The sequence below is a fragment of the Channa argus genome, chromosome 1, assembly GCF_033026475.1.
Source record: "Channa argus isolate prfri chromosome 1, Channa argus male v1.0, whole genome shotgun sequence".
Classification (NCBI taxonomy): Eukaryota; Metazoa; Chordata; class Actinopteri; order Anabantiformes; family Channidae; genus Channa; species Channa argus.
Window position 1 is genome coordinate 19,675,995 of NC_090197.1, and position 14,784 is coordinate 19,690,778.

At 38.7% G+C, this 14,784-nt stretch overlaps 1 protein-coding gene across 20 annotated transcripts in view; it reads left to right on the plus strand.

Annotated features, from left to right (window-relative positions):
* col16a1 (collagen, type XVI, alpha 1) overlaps nucleotides 1-14,481 on the plus strand; it is a 63,014-nt gene extending 48,533 nt beyond the window's left edge. For 10 of the 20 annotated variants that reach the window (XM_067505360.1, XM_067505405.1, XM_067505387.1 and 7 more), the window contains 27 exons: nucleotides 952-1,014; nucleotides 1,177-1,296; nucleotides 1,657-1,728; nucleotides 1,871-1,915; nucleotides 3,348-3,392; nucleotides 6,086-6,139; nucleotides 6,226-6,279; nucleotides 6,408-6,461; nucleotides 6,553-6,597; nucleotides 6,707-6,760; nucleotides 6,861-6,896; nucleotides 6,985-7,047; nucleotides 7,142-7,213; nucleotides 7,290-7,343; nucleotides 7,429-7,473; nucleotides 8,533-8,577; nucleotides 8,779-8,832; nucleotides 9,007-9,060; nucleotides 9,165-9,215; nucleotides 9,433-9,522; nucleotides 9,765-9,800; nucleotides 9,919-9,963; nucleotides 11,304-11,498; nucleotides 11,724-11,787; nucleotides 11,906-12,082; nucleotides 12,166-12,243; nucleotides 12,952-14,481. In XM_067505360.1, the coding sequence (XP_067361461.1) occupies nucleotides 952-1,014; nucleotides 1,177-1,296; nucleotides 1,657-1,728; nucleotides 1,871-1,915; nucleotides 3,348-3,392; nucleotides 6,086-6,139; nucleotides 6,226-6,279; nucleotides 6,408-6,461; nucleotides 6,553-6,597; nucleotides 6,707-6,760; nucleotides 6,861-6,896; nucleotides 6,985-7,047; nucleotides 7,142-7,213; nucleotides 7,290-7,343; nucleotides 7,429-7,473; nucleotides 8,533-8,577; nucleotides 8,779-8,832; nucleotides 9,007-9,060; nucleotides 9,165-9,215; nucleotides 9,433-9,522; nucleotides 9,765-9,800; nucleotides 9,919-9,963; nucleotides 11,304-11,498; nucleotides 11,724-11,787; nucleotides 11,906-12,082; nucleotides 12,166-12,243; nucleotides 12,952-13,145 (1,959 nt within the window). In that variant the 3' untranslated portion in view covers nucleotides 13,146-14,481. The remainder of the gene's footprint in view (nucleotides 1-951; nucleotides 1,015-1,176; nucleotides 1,297-1,656; nucleotides 1,729-1,870; nucleotides 1,916-3,347; nucleotides 3,393-6,085; nucleotides 6,140-6,225; nucleotides 6,280-6,407; nucleotides 6,462-6,552; nucleotides 6,598-6,706; nucleotides 6,761-6,860; nucleotides 6,897-6,984; nucleotides 7,048-7,141; nucleotides 7,214-7,289; nucleotides 7,344-7,428; nucleotides 7,474-8,532; nucleotides 8,578-8,778; nucleotides 8,833-9,006; nucleotides 9,061-9,164; nucleotides 9,216-9,432; nucleotides 9,523-9,764; nucleotides 9,801-9,918; nucleotides 9,964-11,303; nucleotides 11,499-11,723; nucleotides 11,788-11,905; nucleotides 12,083-12,165; nucleotides 12,244-12,951) is intronic. The other 10 variants (XM_067505371.1, XM_067505422.1, XM_067505414.1 and 7 more) reach the window with 2 other exon arrangements.
* Nucleotides 14,482-14,784: the final 303 nt, after the last annotated feature.

The following is a 14,784-nucleotide window of genomic DNA, read 5'->3' on the forward strand; positions in this document are numbered from 1 at the left end:
ATTTTAGCCCTCAACAAAATGTAATTACACCTTTAGAGCCCTTATTGGAAATGGTACTAAGGTTATTTATTTATTTTTATTTTTTGCTGTGTTTTATTTGAGTAACTTGTATCTGTCACAGTCTACTTTATGAGAATCACCTACCAGCATATAGTGTTGACCAGGGCTTATTTAAGTTGCTGCCTTTCGGGGACAAAAAATCAGGCAACACCTTTTGTTGACAAATCCCTGACATGATATAGTACATGATATAGTCAGTATGACTCTGGGGTGTATGTGGTCCAATAACTGGGGAAGCCATTTAAAGAGCTTAAAAAATGTGATTTTAGTAAGATAATTACATGTAATGATTGGGGAAAAAAATTCAGTTTTAAATTCTTCTAGTGCGTGATTTCAGCCACTCTTTGACAGGCATCATTAAATAACAATAGAAATTTCATGTGACATTGTATAAAAGGACAAAAACAACTAATTTGCATATTTAACTAAGAAGTGAAATCATAGCACATGTACAATTTACCACATCATGTATTTTTGTAATTACAGTAGTTCTATTTAATTCTGTTTTCCAAGCTCTGAGTGGCTCATTCATTTCCCCCTCAAGTGTATCCAAATGATGTATAGAGGGAAAATGTACTTTGCACTATATGTTCACATGTATACGTAACTTTGCCACATATGAATGCATAAACATAACCTAGTTAGACTTACACTAACATGTATAGTAGTACTTAGCTAAGACTAACATGGCAAAGTTGATCATGTCAAGTTGTAAGAAACACCATAGTCACAGTGCTAATTTTAGTCTTTGAATTGTGTTTTAGGAAACAGTGGGGAACTTTGTTTTGGTTTGACAAAAGTGAAACCAAGCAATTTTTATCTTATCTTATAAGTCATGATATGTTTACATTGACATTAATTGAGTTTTCATTTCCTTGCCCCTTTTTGTAGTACACCACTGGACCACGTCGACCGCCTCAAGACTCCACTGGAGAAGACAAAGTAAGTTCAATGGTACAGACAAAAATGCATTTTGGGCAATGTGGTTTTGTATTTAGTGATTTTCCATTCGTTTGCCTTGTCAGTTTTTTTTTATGAAAACTGTTCAGTCTGTTTCTGTGTATATATGTATATATGTGTGTGTGTGTGTGTTTGTGTGTGTGTCTGATGACATAGGAGGACTGTGAAGGGGGCTGTTCCCAAGGGTTACCAGGGGTACCAGGCATGGCTGGTGCCAAAGGCGAAAAAGGGGATCAGGGCAAACCTGCTTCAACCTCCTCGGACAGCTATGACAGGGTGAAGCTCCGAGGCACTTGAAGTTTCCTGTTGAAACTTTTTCCGCTTCATTATATGATTCTCCAAATTCAGAATCATATAAAGTGTCACTAATCACTAATTGTGTTTGTTGTTCTGCTTTGACAAATGCAAAATTACAATCCTTCATTTTGCATTGTACTGGAGTTAGCATGGCTTGAAGTGAATAGCTATATGTCTAAGTGCCAGTAGTGAGTCATTACTCCTATAACTTCTCTTGTCTGCTTGCAGTGGTCAGTTAAGATCATTGTCATATCCTGTATACACAAATACACACACATATATATGTATATATATATATATATATTTCCTGGGATATCTTTTTCCTTTTTCCCCTCATAGGTTGACCGACCCTGCACAGGATCACCTGGGATTCCAGGAATGCCTGGACCATCAGGAATCAGAGGAGAGCAAGTAGGTGTCTCTCTGCACATTTTCTGATGTACATAATGGTAATTTGATATGAGTGTGTGCATGTCTGCTGTTGTGCAAGTAGTGTATGCACATCCAAACAATTATACATAATTCAGAATCAGGTTTTTCTTCCTTACTACAGGGTGCACCAGGAGAGAGAGGCCAACCTGGAATACCAGGAAGCATAGTAAGGCTTGTTTTAAACACAAATATTAGGATGTTTAACATTACATACATTTTAAACTCTTAAAATGAAATACTGTGTCTTGATTTTCAAGACATGGTTTTTACTAATTGCAAGACTAGAAAGCTGTGATGGTGGACTCTCCACATCTACTGTGTGGATGTGCCTACAAAACCAATTAAAAAGGCCCATTCCTCTATTATAATGGCAAATTCCAAATTACCACCATGAAAAAATGGTTAACAGCTAGTGTTTTTTCTAGAAACTTAACTTTATGGTTTTAAAACATTTTAAATCAATGGGTTATTAAATCTCACATATTAATCTACAAATCTTATATTTAAAGTAATGTTAGAGTGAGTTGTTTGCCACTTTCCATGAGTTCATAACGCCTCACGGTCTCAGTAAAGTCAGTAGCTACTTGACTCAACCAGGCTGCAAATACCATGGCTGTGGGCTGAAGTTACTGTGGAAGTACCTTATGTGCAAAAATACAGGTGGCCACTAGATGCTGGCTCCTAAAAATGTCTCCTTCACTTTAAGAAACTGTTACCTCCCCTCAAAAATTGTGAAAAAATCAGATCTTTTTTTTTTTTTTTATGAGTCATTCAACTGCTTATTTAAGGCCTTCTAAAAAGGTTACTCCTGTTAATTTTGTAAGTTCCTGCTCTTTTATTATTATTTCAGGACTTATAGAAGGCTTTGATGTCTGCCATGTTGGCCTTGATTGATACTTTGCTCAATTGCTGTTCTCTCCAGCTTCTCACACAATAATATTTTTCAGACAGTTCTGCTGTGGCTGTAATTAGTTATTTAACTATCATCAAATTTCCCAATTCCTTAAAGACTCTTCGGCCAAAGATAATCTGGTTCAGTCCTTAGAAAAATATAATTTTAGTCAATTTTGGACTATTTCTTCTCCAGAAAAACAAATCTGGCAACAGGAACTGACATTGTCACTCAAAAGAGTAAAAGATTTCTCATCATTTACATTTGTAATTTGTAGTTATTTTTTATTATTTTCAGCAGCCAATATCATCAGGTACATTTTTAATCACTGAACTTTTACTATCAAAATGAGGGACATGACATAATTTATTGTGTCCTCTCTTGCTTTTGTGCGGAAGAACCACTGCCAACTTAGCTTAGCTTTAGGATTGCTAGCCAGCTAATTACATATAGTTAGGTGGTCCAGACCCTGATGCAGCCTTTTGTGTCTTAACATTTATCAGGGCAACACTTAAAGGTCCTGGCTCCAAGAGGAAAAGAGAGCGTAGACCTTTTAAATGCACTTTACACAGTCACATAAGCTGTTTTATAATATCTAGTGCACCATTCGTCCAGTTGTATCATGGTGGAACCTGCTTGACGATTGATTATATTTTCCTTGTGCCAGTTGCTTAAAAGTATTCTATTCACTTTTTTCTATCCACAGGGACCCCCCGGTTTCCCAGGTCCCCAAGGTCCATCAGGTTTACCTGTAAGTTTTTTTTTTTTTAAATTCTAATTTTCACTGTTTCTTACTTAAGGATTACTCAAGGAGTACTCAAATTCTCTATTATAATTATTAATATATGTATAAAAATTACACGTAACATTAATTGGGTACGAAGAACATTTTAGCTTTATGTCATTTAGGTTGCTGTTGGTTAAAAGTAAGTAAAACTTCAAGGTGGAGCAAGGACTTATTGACAAGTTATTATAGTGGTTATTTCATCACTGTGTTTGGGCACACAGTCCTCATCGGAAAGTGGGCCAAAAATTTTTTTTTAAAACACCTAAATATCTAAGCAATTGTGGAGGTGGCTGTGGATCAGGCAGTAGAGCAGTTCTCCATGAATTGCAGTCAAGGTCAGTTTTTCAAGGTCCTACTGGCTACATGCTCTACTGTCTTTGGACAAGATATTTAGTAGTAGTGGTGGCATGAAGGTTGCTAACAATAAAGGATCAGAACTTTACCTGCATGCATCATGGACAAAAAATGTTGAGCCTGTGTTGATGTAAGAAAAACTCATATAAATAACATTATAATTTCTCACTTGTTGAGTTGAAACTCTCAGAAATTTGATAATTGTCCTATGTTTATTAGAGGTGGTTTTAATGGTTCTCATGGCTGCACAGCCACAAGGTTCCCTGTTTGAATCTACCTGATGGCAGCAGTCTTTTAGTGTGGAGTTTGCATGTTTTTTCCATGCCTACTTGGGTTTCATCCTGTTACACCCTAATCTAACATTTTAGGTTAATTGGTGTCTTAAGAGTGTGAGTGTGAGCACTTGTAGTCCAGTGACAGCTGGGATAGGCTCCAGCCTCCTGTGACCCTGAACAGGATAAGCTGTTAAAGATTATGGATGGATGGATGGATGGATGGTGTCTTTCTGTGTATGGCACAGACTGCTGGCCAGTCAGAGTGCCATTGCTAACACCTGTCTAGCACAACATGTTCCGGCTAAAATGGAAATGGAACTACAAGTACTTCAAAATATTGCTAACTTGCATGTCTTTCCAATACAGATCATCCTACTTTTAAATTCCGCTTCCCTTAAATATTCCATCTTTGCCACCCCCTCATCCTCTCTGGCTCTTTTTGTGGCTCTGTAATGAAGGTTATATCAGATGAGAAAACGATTTGGTTGTCTCTTTCTCCAGTTGCTCAATTATTCCCACGTCTAAGTGATGGAGAGTGGGATGGCTGCAGAGACAGAGCCCTCCCTCTCTCTTCCTTCTCATGCTGATTTATTGTTTTAGGAGAATAGAGATGCTAAATGGATGAGCTGTGTGAGCGCTGCATGGAATCCATTTGCAGCATAGTAAAACTTTATAGCAGGTGTTCGCCTCTGCTGTGCGCATTGGTGCGTCTGTTTATACTATTTGTAAGAAACAGCGCGAGAAGTGTGACCCCGCTGTGAAATATATTACTCATATTCAGCTTTGAGGAAGTTACTCACAATGATCAGCTACTAATTAGTTTCTCCTCAGTATGATCAATTAGTAATTACTTTCTCTAAATTACAAACCCTGTCTAATCACTCTTCGATAAAAGCAATAATGTGACTAAATTTGATATCTCACAGTGACATTCTCACCATTTTCTGTAGTGCAGTTTTCACATTAATGTACAGCACATTTTCAAAAGCTTCCATCCTTTCTAAATAATAACAGCAATAATAATATTCAGACTATTTCTCTGACATTTGTTAAAAAACATGTTGCTAGGCAACAGAAATATTACATTCATATCAATATTAACATAAAAATATATTCAATTAATCAACTATGAAAGATACAGTGTTAGTACACCATGGGAGTTTGTTTTTTCTTAGCTTGAAGAGCAATTACTTATAAAAAGAAAATAAATTAAATTAATTACTGAACTCTATTTTCACTGTGCTTGAATCTTGCACCTTAAGAATGTGCATTGTTGAAACTGCACACATTTACCTTCGCATTTACCTCTTAAATTAGCTGCTACGGAGCAGATGTGAATTCTGTAGGCAGAGTTTGTGTTACAGCAGGATGAGGTGAGAGGAGGGTGGAAGTTCTAAACTCTATATACAACTTAACACTGAACTTTAAAAAAAGCATAGCCATCATTACTGTTTCTTTTTGTTACTCAGTTGAAGGAATACCAGTGCTCAAAATGGGCTCATGAATAATACTTCTGAACTGACCTGCTTGGGGACAGAGGAGAATCTGGGCTGTTGGTAAAGATGGATTTAGAAAAGTCTAACTTTATAATATATATATAATTTTAAAGTACAGTTAATTAAAAAAGAGTAAAAAAGGACTATGATACCAGCACTGTGAAGAGATTAACTTTGCAGCATTGTTGCAACTAAATTTGCAGGAGATAAAAAGGGATAAACAATAAGGGAGCAACATTTTAAAATAACTAAGCAGAAAAATACTTTCAACCAGTAGGAGTGAGAAACCCCGAGGTATTTCCATAACAGAGCTAAATCAGCATCATGAAGTTTCATACAGATGCAGAGTAATGGAAAAAATCAAATGTAGGCAGTCCTAAAGGGGAGATACTGTATTAGCTGTTTCCTCTCTATGATATCGACTTGCCTTGTCCTTGGTTTAATGGTACCAGGGGAGCTTCCTTTCTGCTCTGCCTGTCATATCTTCTTCTTAATTTTCTAAACAAACATGCCGCACTCCTGCCATCCTCAGGGTCAACAGGGTGAGCGTGGGTTACCTGGCCTTTCAGGATTGAAGGGTGAGCAGGTATGTATCTGTCAATCAGTTTCGCTAACGTTACAAATGGAAAAATAATTGGCTTCCCAGTTTGATTGATTGTATCTTTTTCCCAGGGCCCTCCTGGGACTCCTGGCTACCCTGGAAGCATGGGACCACCTGGACTGCCTGTAAGTTACTGTCAGTGCCTCATTGTAAAGGAACTTTGTTATTGACAATCTGACAGCTTTAATGGATGAATAGGTGGTTACATTGATATGTGAGCTGACATTGTTTCACGGCCTATTTTATTTGTCAGGGTCTGAAGGGTGAACGTGGCAGCCAAGGAGTCAGTGGACAGAAAGGAGAATCAGTAAGCCACTATACCAACGCTGTTATGTGATGCACAATAAATCTACAGCTTGTGTTGTACAGCACTGCTAACATTTCCTTCCCTGGTGCAGGGACCTCCTGGTAACCCCGGGTATCAAGGACAGGCTGGGTTGCCGGTCAGTATTATCATAAATTCTGCTCAGCAATATTTAGAGTGTGGCTTCTTCATTTATCATTGCAAAGTTTAATAACTGCTTAACATTATGAGCCGCTATGTGTCTGCAGGGCATTAAAGGTGACACAGGACCAGCAGGCCCTGTTGGTCCAAAAGGGGATCAGGTTTGTAAAACATTGCACATTCATTAGTTAGCTAAGCTATGACTTTTATAAAGGAATTAGAGAAATATATCTTTTTATTTCTTTTCATTTTTATTTTAAGGGTTTCCAAGGGCAACCAGGTTTTCCAGGATCACCGGTATGTAAATGCTTTAGGTTTTCTGTTAACAATTATATTTCACTGTGCACAGGCCCTTTGTACAGTATGTTACTTAATGTGTTTTTAGGGTCCCCCAGGTCCAGCTGGAAAAATTGGAAAGGATGGACTCCCTGGGCTAAGAGGTGAAAAGGTGAGTAATAATTACAAATTTAGCTGTTTATTGCATTATTTGTATCTAAACTGAGGATTTATTGTGCTGAAAATCATTGTTTTTTTTTTTTAAGGGCAATGATGGTGCTCAAGGCACTCCAGGAACAACAGGATCTCCAGGTTCACCAGGCTCCCCAGGACTTATGGTACTATATTTGTATTGTATGTGAGCTGTGTACTATTGAATATTAAACCTAATCTCATCTGTTTTTACATTTAAAGGGCCCCCCTGGCATTGAGGGAATGAATGGGAAAGATGGTAAACCAGGGCTGAGGGTAAGTCGTAAGGCATTCACATACACATCCACAATATCCACACAGAATTATAGAATAGTTAAAGACCTTTGGCAATTTTTTTTAGGGAGAGACAGGCCCTCCGGGCCCAGCAGGACCAAGAGGAATTCCAGTAAGTATCACTTCACATGGTAAACAGTATTATAGTTTATCTAAGGCAGCAAACAACTCGCGCAAATTAAGCATGAGAAAAATTTGTGTATATTTATCGTCTCATTGACTTTTCCTCTAGTGGTTTACATTTGTGGCTGTACAGACATTGAAAAACTGAGCTTAACTTTATATTTAGTATCATTGTTAGGTCCTTTGTCTAAAAAGTTCCTGTTGCCAAATATCTGCACACCATTTCCATCATATTCATAGATGGCTGTAGTCTTTTAGTCTTGTTAAAATATGGAATCATTTAGAGATATATATAAATGTTGTGCTCCTGCACGTGGCATCTAAAATGTCTTCATCATTTCTCTTATGCTGTAGGTTGGTTCAGGTAGATACAATCTGGTAGGCATAATTTTCACGCAGTGCATTCGAATTGCATTTGTAACGTTCACCTTCAGATTCACACACAGCAACTTAGTATGCAAATCAGCCAGCGCAGCTAAACCTTTGTCATTGAAAGCCTATCTAAACCTCTTTGTGGAGTGATGGATTGACAGAGATGAGTGAATTGTTTGTGCTCTTGATATTGTGACTTGCATTTAGAATTTAAATTAATGTCTCAAGACAGGTGTGATCATCTTAACATTTGACTATTGTATAGCTTCCACTGCAGCATCCTATGCAAATTACCAAAGACTCTGACTCACCTCACTTGTGTTGGCACACTACATTAGTATGTGCAATCATTACTGAGTCGTGTTAATGTTGTAGATGTCACTGATGATGTAACCCTATTTGAAACTTCTAAGCTTCTCAGTTTCATCTAAGATCTTTCTGACTTTCTATATTGACACAACAGAGATAGTAAAATACGCACAGTGAGGAAACCAGTAGCTGCTTCTCACCATCCAAACCATCTCTTTTTTTATTCTCCTTCTTGCCCTCTCAGTTTCTGTTCTACCCAAGAGCAGGTGTTTGGATTTCAAAGACACGTCTGCCTGTTTTTTGGCAGCCTCAACTTTGTGAATTTTGATACTGTACCAATTTTATTCTCTTTGATGTCTCTCCTCAGGGATTCAAAGGGAAAACTGGCCACGTTGGCTTCCCTGGACAGAAGGTTAGCCAACCACTCATTGCTTTACCTTCACACTATGCATCTCTATTTGTTAACTTTTAGTCGTTGTTAGGCCCAATTTTTATATTATGTTGATAATTATGGCAGGTATCATGATACCAGTCTGAGATTACGCCCTCTGCTAGAGATACATGCAATTCATGCTTCCTCTGTTACCTTTTTGTGACTTTCTAATCACTTCAGGGTGAAGCCGGGCCTTCAGGTCCACCTGGAACACCAGGCCGACCAGGGCATGAGGTGAGTGTTTTTGCTATCTTTCACTATCTTTCACTACCCAAGTCAATTTAAATAAATATAATGCAGAGCACATTACTAATTTATGTAAATAAACCCAGAGCAGAGTATATATTAACTATATTATAGTTATTTATACCATGGAGATCTCTTAAGGCCAATTTGTGATCTTTCCAGGGTGATCCTGGTACCCCCGGAAGTCAGGGACGTCCCGGACCCCCTGGCCACGCTGTAAGTTCACCTCCTGTTTAAACTCTGACATGTATTGTCCATTACTACTGTTGTATGTTAGTGCTGTAAACTTAAATAATGTTTGCGTTTACTGTTCCCAACAGGGTTCTACAGGTCCAGCTGGACCACCAGGACCTCCAGGTTCACCAGGAGTGGTAAGAGAGAACGTTTTCAGTTTCAGTAGCCGTTCAAAATATTAATTATGATTATAGTCAATGATGTGCACATTTAAAGTTCACACAGATTAAAGTAAACACGTTATTGATCATTTGAGGTACTTTTTTTTTATCTTAAGCCAAGAGACACTTGAAAGTCATAGCCAGAACTGCAATATTCAATCTAAACTCCTCATACTTTCTCACTTAATTATAGGGTATAAAGGGAGATAAGGGCCAGACAGGTGAGAGGGGTCTCCCGGGAATGGCAGCGCTCCCTGGACCACCTGGGCACCCAGGGCCTATGGTTAGTACCTCTCATCCTCCAACCTCCATACTGAGCTGACCAAATGTAAATGTAATATAACTGAGATGTTGTGCTAGGTTCGGCTGTAGCTCAGTACGTTAAGCAGCCATTCAGGTTCTGGTTCCTCTTGGACAAACACACAAGACTGTGAACCCTGAAGCCCCAGCTCCTTAAATGCAGTAGCTTGTCCGCAACAAATCTCACCTAACTGTATGTCCTCCTGCTTTGACTTTGCCTTTTAGGGAGAGCCAGGCAGTGATGGTGCTGCTGGTAAAGATGTGAGTGATGCCTAATTTTCTTGTGTTTGTCACCAAAAAGCATAATGGAGAGAAGTTGATGTGAGATACTGTAGATTATTTAATTCTTTGATGGGTATTTCCTTCTATGCTATAACAGGGAGCAGCAGGCCTGCCAGGAGACAATGGGCAGCCAGGTCAAAAGGTAAGAGCTGACTCAGGTACAATAGATTATTTTATGTGTGTGTGTTCGCAAGCTGAGCATCAAGTACCCAGTACCTACACGTACCATCTGAATATAGATGCCCCCCTTCTTCTTTTAGCTCAGGAGGGCTCAGACCAGCTCACCATGGTGCTGAACACACTTCCTCTGTCCATTTCTGCCTGCTCAGCACCCACACTTAACAGAGTCATCAGTTCACTAACCCACCGACCCTCCCACTGACACCTTCTTTCCCCCTCACCTCACTTCACCCCTCTCCGTGCTGGCAGCCGGCCGCCTGCTAGCCCTCTGTAGCTACAGAGACTGTTGGATCTCCCTTTAGACACAAGCTTACAGCACTATATGTGGATACAGTGATAAAGTTATTCCTCTGCCTCTGGGATAATGCTATTAACCATGAGGGGAGATGCTAGATGAGGCTATTTGTCACGCTGACAGGATGGCATTGTCAGGGTTTTAGCTGCACAGAAGAGGAGAACAGAGGAGAAAGACAAGAGCAGACTCCTCTATTCTTCTCCTTCTTCTCTATTTCAAGAACAGCTTGTCGGTCCATGACGTGTAAACATTAGACGTCCATTATGTGCTGCTTTGTCCTCGATAAATCACTGTCGCTAATGTAGCAGGGCTGTTTTTTGACTGTATATACGCACCCAGAATAGTGGGCTCGGTTTTTTTGTTTAGAAAGTGGTATATAGAAGATGTTGCCAAAAGCTGTTTTAAATGGATTCCATCTTCTCTGGAAGATCGTTTATAATAAACCTATTATGTGAACATTTGCCAAATAATTATTCATACGTTAATTAACCATTTTCTTTGTGGCTGGATGTTAAATGAGAAAACTTATAAACCTGTAGATGGTAATCATGACCTGGATGAATCAATCTCGATCGATACAACTCTGTCTGTTCATTATAAAACTGTAGCAAGAATAGTTAGCTTAGCATAACAGAGATATTTTTATATTAACATAAGCTTAGCATAATTTCAATTACGTTCTAGCTTTCACCAACATACAGACATGACAGTGGTATCTATCATATCTCAACTCTTGGTACAAAAGGAAATAAAAACATCAAAAGATGGATGTCATCATACAGCTTAACAAATAAGCCATGATAGTGATAAATTATAGTTTGGCTGATGTAAGGATAAAAGCTCATAATTCGTGATAATAATCAGTCTCTTGGTGCAAAGATGAAAATATTTAGATTATCTAATGAATGGATACCAGTCTTTATTTTTTTATTTATTTATTTTTATTTTCTTTTAGCCACATGTAACATGAATGATATTTTGTAACATTTTTTGCATCTGTCACCCAGGGTGAGCCAGGGGCCCCGGGCCAAAAGGGTCCTCCAGGTGAGAGAGGTAGACCAGGACCTCCTGGTGGTGGAGGATATCACGCCAAGGATGCTCAGCCAATGATTGGACCAGTTGGACCCAGAGGGGAGAGGGGAAGCCCAGGCTCAGAAGGTCCCCCTGGGCAACCTGGACCTCCAGGGTCACCAGGACATGATGTGAGACGCAGTTTACTTTTACTTTAAGTAAAGCACTGTGGGCTGGATGTTATGTTGTTTTTAAGTTTTCTATCAGCTCTAGATGACACAGTAGTGATTGGCTCTGAGAGTATGTGATGACACACAGTACAGGAGCCAGAGGTACAATCTGCTATTTTAAATAATTACTTTTTTAACCTTGATTAATATTTGTCATTTTGTATTCTTTTTTCTGTCCTTTAACAGGCTGCAGTTAACTATGATGAAATTAAAAACTTCATTCGCCAGCAGGTCATTAAGATCTTCGATGGTGAGAGCATGTGTTCCTTTCTAAAATTATGAGGATGTTGCATGACCTTAAAATAATTATTCACACCTTTTGTCGGTGCTGAATCATTGCTTTATTGTATCATGTGGCCCCTCGTCAGAGAGAATGGCCTACTACATGTCACGCATGCAGATGCCGGTAGAGATGGTGGCATCTCCTGGTCGGCCTGGGCCCCCAGGGAAAGATGGCACTCCGGGTAATCCTGGGACTCCAGGTGCACCTGGCCTTCCGGGACAGATTGGCAGACAAGGCCGGCCAGGAGGCCCAGGACCCCCAGGTGAGTATTTCAGTCATAGTTATACCAATAGGCACCCGCCCTTAAGATAAGGTAATGAGGTCAACATTGTTAATTATCTTTAGGACCACGAGGACCCCAGGGGGAAAAAGGAGATAAGGGTGTTGGAGAGATGGGAGATATAGGACCTCCAGGAGCACCAGGTAAAGTACCTGGGAGTTTTGTGATACTTTTATGCTTTCCTTATAGAGGATGTATTTGTTTCTATTTGGAGTGATGACCTTAGCTGTGTGTTCTGCATAATTTTTTAAGGCCGTATATATGGTCACACAGTGTTGATCCCTCTATACGTACATGTGTATTTAATTGTGCTGCTGTATGAAATGGAAGCGCTTTCCTCAAGTTGTATCATTAATAGATTAAAATAAATAATTTAGTTAGTCTGTGTTAAAACTTGGATATACTTCAGGATCAGTACAAAGCAGCAATCCCCAGAAGTAGCTTCTCTCTGCATAAAGACCAAATAGGTGCTTGTCTTAGTCCCAAATGTGAAAGAAATCTGTCTACTAGCACCTGTAAAGGTTATTAAGCTCATCTAGCTGTCTCCCATCTAAGCTCCTTAGATGCTAGCGGTACACTGTAGTTCTTACTTAACCCTGTAGTAAGTAACTAGAACCTGTTGCTGTCCAAACTGATTAGATTGTTACACAGAATAAATTAAATTAACATTCACACATTTGGATGTGACAGTGATATTGGTCTTTTCATTTAGCCATCAGCTAGTACAGCAGTTTATTTCCTTTAACTTTTACCTTTGCCCCAAGGTTTTCTTTAGGGTTAAGAACTGTACTAAGGAATTGACAGTGGCACAAATATTATATTGCTTTCATTGTATTCGTTTGTTTTTCCAGGTGTTCCAGGCCCCCCAGGATATGGTAAGACGGGACCCCCAGGTCCTGTTGGCCAGCAGGGTGTTCCAGGCATCCCAGGACCTTCTGGACAGCCTGGCACAAAAGGAAATGATGGCCGATGTAATCCTGCAGACTGTATGAGCCATCAAGTAGAGTACAGCCCCAAAGGCCCACCTGTCAAGGGCCCCTGGTAGAGAGCTAGAGGTGATGGAGGAAATGGGAAGAGGGTACTGAAGCAAAGAGACTATAGCGAAGAAAGAAAGTCAGACACCATGACCCAAAGTTATTAAATCTGATGAAATAAAGGTGCTACCATTGTTGTTCAACTTTAAAGATTTACCCACACAGATTTCTACTGCACTTTGGTGCTTAAATACACCACTTCTTTGTAAAGGCCCTGCTGGAACCGAGGCATGCAAAGGCACACCACTTTTTTCATTTTTATTGCATCATTCTCATTCAGTTTGAATGCCAATTTATTGTTATATTGATGTCTTTTACTTTGGTCTTACCTATTTTGTTGTCAGTGTTTCATTCAACTTAGGGGACTGACAAGAATCACAATCTGTATTTTTTTCTCATTGATTAATTCTGCCCTCTTGTGTTGTTCTTTTTTCATATTCTTTGTCTAAGTCTATTGAAAGAGAATACACACAATTACTCTTGCACTTTTCTTTCCCCTCTCATATCATTTTGTTTTCCCACAGAATCCCATTTGCAGCCCATCCCATACATTTCTAATACTGTGTCTCAGTGTTTGAGGTGTGATACTCGGCTGAATTTGACTTTTAAGAGAATAACGCTAGAAATGCATTTTACTTGTGTAGAAACATGTCAGAAAGTTTCATTCTTACCCTCTTTGACAGATTTACTGTTTTGTAAATATATAGTGGCGTTTTATACTTTTTCAAAGGATTTGATAACATGCATACACATAGGTAGCCACTTATTTTTCAAGGTTACAAAGAAAGCTTTAAAAATGGAATAATGGAATAATGTTCTGTAAAAGACAGATTATTTATAAAAGAAAATTGCATTTACACAAGAAAGCATATTGGCTTTTGTAATTATGTTTCTAAAGTTCATTTTGTGTCATTTTAGCTCAAGACATTTTGGAAATACAGCCATTTTAAAGCATCTCATCTAATTTTGTATTTTAAAATACCTGTAATTGCCATCTGTCTGCTTCCCTAGGCACTTGTTTAAGAAAATATGAGCAATAATTGAGCCAATTCACAACAGGATCTGTAATGCAACATAGTGAGTGTGGCCACCAAGCCCTCACAATCACAGTAAAAGGCATTACAAAGACACATGTACTGTTACTTGGAGCTGTCTTTTGGGGTTGCAATTTGTTGTTTGCATTATTTTTATATCTGGAATTTTTAAAAATGTCCACATCTTCCTGTCTCCATAGTTTGAGCAGCAATTAGGGGTATGAAAGGTGGTCACACTTTTGTTTTTCATAAGCAAACCTGTGGCAAATGTTAAAGTTGAAACTGAATTAAAATGCTTTTTAAAGAAGTTGTATTAAGTGGTTATCATTGTCAACCTGTGCTATATGAAACACTAATAAATGCTGTTGCCCATCCACGGAAGTATTATAAATTACAGAGATATAAAAAGGCCCCCCTCACCCCCAACTCTTTTAGCTATTTTGCATCTCTTTGTAGTTGTTTTGTGTTGTTATAGTTGTTTTATGGCTGTTTTATGGTTTTTTTATGTTCCTATAGGTGTCTTAATTTTCTTTCTTTTTGTATTTAGTTTACATGTCTTTGTAGTCTTGTAGTCATAGATTTTTTGACTGACTTATCAACTAGAAATGTTACCTGC